At 38.5% G+C, this 8,362-nt stretch overlaps 1 protein-coding gene across 1 annotated transcript; it reads left to right on the plus strand.

The window, feature by feature from the left end:
- The first annotated feature begins 3,114 nt into the window (after positions 1-3,114).
- LOC145996303 (uncharacterized) lies at positions 3,115-3,792 on the plus strand. The gene has a single exon (XM_083132734.1). It carries the CDS (start codon positions 3,115-3,117, stop codon positions 3,790-3,792), a length of 678 nt encoding a protein of 225 aa, XP_082988860.1.
- Positions 3,793-8,362: the final 4,570 nt, after the last annotated feature.

Here is an 8,362-nt window from a genome sequence, read left to right on the forward strand (position 1 = left end):
AACTGCCGTGTTTATGTACAGTTTAATGATAATGACACTATTCACAGTTTAACGTGATAAGTATTTTGTATATTATTCTACATAATTTTTTTTTTTTTTTTTTTTTTTTGCTATTTTTGCCTAAAATTATTGGATTTTAAATGAAGATAAATTTAAGCATGTTTATAGTTTACATATTATAATATTCTTTTTTTATGAGCTTCACTCCATCAGTACATATATGTTGTTTCCTTTCTTAGAGGCAAATAAACACCATTCAATGATTACAAGATTAATGTACTTTCACCAAAAGTTATTCTGATATCTACAAATTCCTTATGTACATCATAGGCATAACTAGCAGGGGGGGGTTTCCAGACCCCCCTGGTCTGGACCAGACACCTTCGGTGAAGGTTCGGACTCCACCTACATTCAAAGGTGGGTCCCACCATTGATTACGAGTGAAATTCGTCACTACTTCGAAAGACGAATACAAAGAAAGAAATCTAGGAAATGTTTTCTAACTACAATCTTTGTCTATGTGAAGTGCACCTGTTTCGCCTCAAAGTAATTCTCCACCTGCAGGAACAAGTACATTCATTTGCGTTGGGTCGCAATGGTTAGACCAAGACAACGTGCCCGCGTGTCATCTGTGATTATTCCGGAAGAGAGCAGCTTTTCCTTTCGAGAATTCTTTGTTGGGACCCCTGCGAACAAAGACACAGCCATACGAAAAGCAGCATTCCTTCATTTTTGATTGTAGATGACTGAGGGAGGTGTCTGCATTTATTCATGAAGATTTGTTGTTAGTTGGTGAAGAGTGATTCTTGAAAGATATATAAAGTTACGAGGGGTGAAGAACACTGGTACAGCATCTTTTTTTTCGCATCCAACAGTTTCATCAACCGAAATATCGTTAATTTTGCATGGATAAAAACCGAGAAAATTGTGTAAATACGTGCACTATAACAAGGGGAGAGAAATGCATTTGGGAATGGCGTATAAGTGTAGCAAGTGTCTACCAGACAAAAATAAACGTAACCACATACACATTCCCTAGCCAACCTCTATGGCGGAATGGTTAGCATATGAAGCCGGGGCACCAGGTTAGAATCCCGACCTGGGCATGGGTGTTCTTTGTGAGAGTCCCTTCATCAATTTCATCACTCATCCTTATCATCAAAATTAGTCAAAAGTGGCAGATGACTTTTGTCGTCATTTTTTTTCCTGCTCTAAAGTCAGTCTTAGCTAACAGTACCGTGCTATTATTATTTGCACATGTAATTTTGTTTTCTTATAAGGAAAAACATGGTTCACAACAAATTTCGTGGGACCCTCAGTTCCTTAGAACATTGCATTCGTTCAGTACTTGAAATATAAATCTCTCCACAGCGCCATGTGTATTTTCCAGTCTTGTTGTGGTAGGTTATAATGTTAAAAAGGCCATCTACCAATCAAGAAGGTCATGAAAGCCAATAAAAAGTAAAGAAATCCACAAGTAGGTCAAGAAATTACACTTGTTGTCAAGAATTTTTGGTTCCACAATGATTGATTGATTTTATTTTACTTCACTTTTCTGCCCCTTTTGGCTAATCACGAAGATGAAGATTAATGGTGGTAAGGTGGATGAAGGGACAATCATAAATATATAGGGAAGACCCCCCCCCCCCTAAATAAGTCCTACATAAAATTATACTGAGTCCAGACACCAAAGCCTTGGTAATCTGTCATATACAGCTTCAGTTTTCTAACGTCTTAACTAGTCTTTTGGTTGGGATTTTCCATTAAATAAATATTTATTTTCTTAATTTCAACTTTACCTAACTAGCGGCCGGATAAATAAAGGTTAAGAAAAAAGATCCAGAAAAAGTAAAGAATTTTGGATTTGTTATTTTGGTAGACACCCTGTTAAATGGCCTTGACTGATTTAGTTCAAATGTAATATCAGGGACTTCAGTGAGCTGCAAAAATTACAGATCAAAAAATCTAATTTTAAGGAAGTTGGAGTAACCAAATTATTGAAAGATTTCTCCTGGCCCTTCCCAACCATGCACTATATTCCAAAGTCTTAATGTCCAAACTATAGGCTACGCGATGCTCTAAAATTTACCAAGGCTTTTGTTTCTTAATCTCAATTTGTTAATCGTCAGCAGTAATTGGAATGCTCACTCGCTACATAGAACATTTAGAATTATTATTTACATAGAGAGAGAGCTATAGTTAGGGTAGAAGGAGCGGGAAGCAAATGCAGAGGTTAATAGGCCACCGTACGAGCAAGAAATATATTTAAAAAAGTTTTGTAAAGGATAAACGTTGCGAGACACTGTAAAATGAGATTATTGTTAATAAAGTATTGAAGTATTATTAATTAATACTATGTATTTTCAGTTTGCAAAGAAATATTTCTAAAAATGTTCTTGCTCGCTCCGCTCACAATCATCCCCTTTTATTTATGGGTCACAACAAATTTGTACTTATTATTACTACTACAAAACACTTCTGAAGTGCTATATTACTAACTCTGTAATCTGTAAAAATTATTCAATATACAGGGAATAAATAGTGCCAAATGCACATTTATATTAATAAGTTTGCTACAGCTACTGTAGAAAAATGAGAGGTACTCAAGGTGAAATTCATATTTTATGAATGTCTTACAGGACCAGAGTTGTTATTTGCATGCAAAAAATTAAAGAGAAGTGTAAGTTAAGAAAGAGCATTTTTCTCAAGCATGGGTGGAGGTGGGGGATGCAAAAATCACTACATAGGAATCTGAATATACCTGTGTCAATTTCACAACTTCCCTATGAGAAGATGACATTTTAAAAATTTGTATATAAAGCAATGCTACAAACACACATGCTTGCACAGACAACCCCAGTTTTTACCTATTGCCCAAAATCTACAAACCTTGTTACCCTGGTAGACCCATCGTGTCCAGTTATAACTCACCCTCCGAAAGAATTTCAGCCTTTGTTGACTTCCACCTCCAGCCTCTTGTAAAAGCTCTGCCCTCCTACCTCCGGGTACCAACCATTTCCTTCAGAAAATCAACATCCTCTCACCATTACCTGCCAACACCATCCTTGCCACCATTGAGTGTAACTTCCCTCTACATCAACATACATCACTCCCATGAACCTCTGCTCCATAGAATCCTTCCTCACCAACAAACCAAAACTCCACAACCGCAGCACTAATTTCCTGACCCATCTAGCCCACCTTGTCCTCACTTGCAACAACTTCACCTTCGAGGACAAGCACTACCTTCAAATCTGGGCTCAGCCATGGGTACCAGCCAACCTTTTCATGGGCAAACTCGAACAAGAATTCCTGGAGACCCAATCCCTGAAACCTCCCCTCTGGCTCCGTTTCATCGATGACATCTTCATGCTCTGGACACATGGAGAACTATCCTTGGCCACCTTCCTAGACAAACTAAACCACTTCTGCTCCATCCAGTTCACCTGGACCCACTCCACCAACCAAATCACTTTCCTCGACGTTGACATGCTCATGAAGGAAGATCATTTAGAAACCTCTATCCACATCAAATCTACCAACCATATGCAATACCTATACTTCTCCAGCTCCCATCCATTCCACACGAAGAAAGCCATCCCATTCTCATTGGCCCTCAGGGGTCAATGCCTCAACACCTCCCGACAGAATGACAACCCCCACCTACACCAAGCCTTGGTCAACCATGCAAACAAATATTCCGAGCCGCTTCATAAACCTCAACCACGAAACAAACCACCAACCCCCTTGTACTTGTCACCCAATATCACCCCAACCTCAACAAAATCATAAACACACTATGTTCCCTCCTTCCCATCCTACACAGTGAGCTTGACACCAGAAACATCTTCCCCGACAAGCCCAAAGTTGTTTTCAAATGCCCCCCCCCCCCTCCCCCAACCTCCAAAACATCATGGTACACCATACCCCACCAACCCAGAATCAACTTCCCCCTGCCCAGAAATGCAACCACCAAGGTGCAAAATCTGGCCCATTTTTGTTACTTCTCGCACCCTCCAAATCCACACTGCCACTGGCAAAACACCCTCTATCCCAAAGGAACCTGCCACACGTCCAACCTGATATATAAATATATTCTCACCTGCAACATTGGTGGTAGCTTCTACCTGGGAGAAACATCCACATCAACAACCACCACTCCTCCACCCAAAACCTGCACTTCACTGTTGTCATTCACACTAACCATCATACAGATGCGCAACCAAGATTTTTTGTCTGGGTGGGAGGGGGGCAAGTACCAGGATAGACGTACCAATAATAATAATAGTAGCAATAATAATAATTTTAATAATAATAATAATAATAGTTATATTATTATTATTGATTTGCTTTATTTTACTTCGCTTCTTGTGCCTTTTGGCTAATTTACGAAGATGGGGATGAGTGATGATATGATGAAATTGATGAATGGACACTCACAAACATCCATGACCAAGCCAGGATTCGAACGCGGGACCAACATTATTATTATTATTAGTAGTAGTAGTAGTATCAAATACGTTATTACCCTCATAAATTATGCAAAAAGGGGATAGAAGTTGATGCTAAATCATTTGTGTTCGAACAAACTATTTGAATTATTTTTTCAACATGTTCAATTTCACATTAATAACACTGTCCAACAAAATTGAAGTTTTTGTCTGTTAAAAGAGAAGTTGGGGGTGATTCTAATTGAATTTGATGTGCTGATTTCAAATCTAATTACAGAATTTATCTATCACCCATGAAATTTGAGTAACAGGGTACATACAAAATATCAGGTACATACAAATATTATATAGCCTTATAGTGATACGATGCAATATTATTTACAATGGATTATCTAGAATGTCTTCGAACTTGATTTTCGGCTGTACTTTTACTGAGGAACATCTCTTCTTAGTGTCCAGCAATAATCTGCCAACATATTTGGAGTCCATTTTCCCTGGTAGACCCTTTCCATTTCACCAATTTCCTGGTGGAAACGTTCTCCATGTTCGTTGCTCATTGTCCCAAGGTATTGCGGGAAGAAACGAGGTGGGAGTCTAAAAAGAGTATCTTCAGACACATATTACACCCCAGAGCATGATAGTTCTGAATCAAATTACTGACAAGTTTTCGGTAATTTTCTGACTTGTTGTTTCTGAGCAAATTTATGTGAACTTCCTTGAAAGATTGCCAAGCAGCCAATTCCAGGTCATTTAGGTTCTTTTCAAAATCATTATCTTTCATTAGTTTCCTGATTTGAGGGCCAACAAATATTCCCTCTTTTAGTTTCGCCTCAGTAATTCGCGAAAACCTCTCTTTGAAGAACATAAAACCACTACCCTCGTTGTCCATTCCTTTTACAAAATTCTTCATCAGATCAAGCTTTATGTGGAGAGAAGGCAGTAAGATTTTGTCTGAACTTACAATTGGTGGATGAACAAAATTCTCCTGTCCTGCGATGAGTGATTCTCTCTTCGGCCAGTTCTTTTTAACATAATGATTTTTTCTATCTCTGCTGTCCCATTTACACAGGAAACAGCAAAATTTGGTGTAACCTAGTTGCAATCCTAAGAAGATAGCAATAACTTTAAAATCTCCACATATCTGCCAAGAGTATTTACAATACTGGATATTTGTTAATAACAGTTTCATGTTTTCATAACATTCCTTCATGCCCCAGGAATATGCTACGGGAATGCTTGGATAATTATTTCAATTGTGCATTAGCACTCCTTTCAAACTTGTTTTCGAAGAGTCTAAAAACAAACGCCATTCTTCACTTTTATGGACAACGCCTAGTGACTCTAATAGACCATCGATGTTACAACAGAAAACAAGGCCCTTATCTTCAGCATACATATCTACAAAGTCTTTTTGGCGTTGCCGGAAAAAAATAACTCTAGTGTCATTCTCCAACAAAGGCCATTCTTTTAATCGTGATGCAAACAGTTCTGCTTTACCCTTACTTAACTCTAGATCTCGAACTTCTTGAGTTATTAAGTGAGGTTCAGCTGTTGAAACACTCCCCACAAAATCAGGATCATTATGCAATTCGCTACACTTCTTAGGAACACTTTCACTTTCTTCCGTTATACTTATGTGATCTGGTAGAGCATGTATACTAACTCCAGGTCCATGAGGCATCGGTCGAGTTGATGATTCTAGTGATGGATATTTCACTGTTTGCCTTGATTTCGAATTTATCCCAGATATATTTGTGAAGCAAAAATAGCAGTCTGTTATATGAACCTTAGGTTCCCGTCATATCATAGGAATTCCAAAAGGCATATGACGAGATCATTTTAGCCAACCACTCAAAAGTGTTACACAGTTCGCACAACAGATATCAGGGGCCAATTTCTTGTTTTCGTCTATCTTATTGTCAAAGTAACACTCATAAGCTTTTCTTACACGAGGAGTAAATGTTCTCCCATTTGGTTTTAAGGTCAACTCACCACAGATACAACAAAAATTGTTCCTGTCGTTTACGCAACTTCTTGACATGATTCTGTCTTTGCTTCGAAACACTCCCTGGAACTGAAGAACACTCAGGAGAGGTTCTTTCCTGCAGACAACTTGTTATTGAAATGAGAAGTAGACATAACAGTTAAATCACAGCATTGCGTTGAAAAGTTAATCATTGTCAAATTTTTCAGTCGGATTGTTTAACAAGTTTCTTATCATTCATGCAGACATTAATGGCATAAAGTCACTAGTGTAATGTTGGAGCAAAAAAATAAAAATATTTTAAATATTGCCTACCAATCTGCTAATTATGGACTGCATGCAGAATTATATTTTTATTGTTACAAAAAAATGGTGGGTGAGTGACAATTTCTGACTTCATTTTCGGAATCAGCAGGTGGCAAAACATAAAGAACCGTTGAAATTTTACTTTTAACAAAATCATTGTTGGACAGTGTAATGGAAGACGGAAAATGCTTGATAAATGCATTCCAAATATAATTATTTTTTACATTAACATGTATAACTTTCATGCACGATATATGTTTCACATATATGCAACATGGAGTGACGTGGACACCAAATTCTGTACGTATTCAAAGTTTCTTTAATACATATTATATACAACATATATTATTAAATACATTACACAACCAATTCATCCATCTCATAATAAACCAACAGCAAAAATTACATAAATTGTCTCAAATGTGTACGGTCCCTTTCCTCAAAACAATTGTTCATGCATTTAAAACAAAATCAATTAAGACAAGTCTTATTTCTCTGTCTGGAAATTTACAATGCATTACAGAAGAAGAACGATATACCGCAAGCAAGAAAATTCTTGGATCCAATTTTTTTGCAGGCTCAATATTGATTAAATAGGGTGCAAATAATTTCACGGGACGCCAATGCATTCTCTCTTTTACAACTTTTGTGCCTTCTCGATGGTGTAGTGGTAATATCCTTGCCTTGGGATCAAGGTGTCCCGGGCTCGATACTTGGTGGAGGCACATGGCACAGTGGTTCGGATCCCATTTTAAACTGTAGATCCAGTCCCGATTAGCCTTTCTGTGCATAAATTGGACTTAAATTAAAAAATCAATCAATCAATCTTACAACTTCACCCAGGACCGACTTCCACCGCTCTCTAACTACAGTTCTGAACTTGATAAGCATAAGAAAAGGAGGTATTGCGAGCGAAGCGACCAAGAAAATTTTACATTTTTTTTATATATATAAAATTTGAAATTGTGGGCGGTAATTGCCCACTGCAGTTACACTTGGCCGACAATGGTTGCCTCCCCTTGAATTCATTTCAGTCCAAGGTTTTGGGGGGGATGCCCCCCACCCCGTCTGTGGTTGTGCCACTGCCACCATAACATTCCCTTCAATGACTGCTTCCGGTAGCGATCATCCACCCCTTGCCCCAATCCACCAACACCTCAGTACATAGAAGATGGGAGAGGACCTACATATCAGTCATGAGTGCAACCACACCCCCTGGCCTGAACAAGGCCACCCAGTAATGCCCCTCATCCTCACCCCCCACCACTCACAGTTTTCGACAAGCCTGGTGAAAGAACTATATACATTCAACCTGGCAACGACACTGTCGCTTCGTTGTTATCACCAAGTCCTTACACCTATAATAATCGATCAGCTTTCATAGATAATCTCAGAGTATGCCTATGATTGATTGATTGATTGATTTTCTTTATTTTACTTCTCCTTTTGTGCCATTTTTGGCTAATTTGCGAAGATAGGGATGACGCTTCCCAGTCAAGTCCACAGTAGCGTTGCAGCAGTGAAGAAACATGGCGGCTCTTATTCCATCTCCCACCGCGTGAAAGGTTCGTTCGGTGATCAAGTTCTTGAACGCACAAAACATACAGCCGATCGAAATTCA

Source organism: Lepisma saccharinum, chromosome 12 (genome assembly GCF_977018435.1).
Source record: "Lepisma saccharinum chromosome 12, izLepSacc3.1, whole genome shotgun sequence".
In the NCBI taxonomy this organism is placed as follows: domain Eukaryota; kingdom Metazoa; phylum Arthropoda; class Insecta; order Zygentoma; family Lepismatidae; genus Lepisma; species Lepisma saccharinum.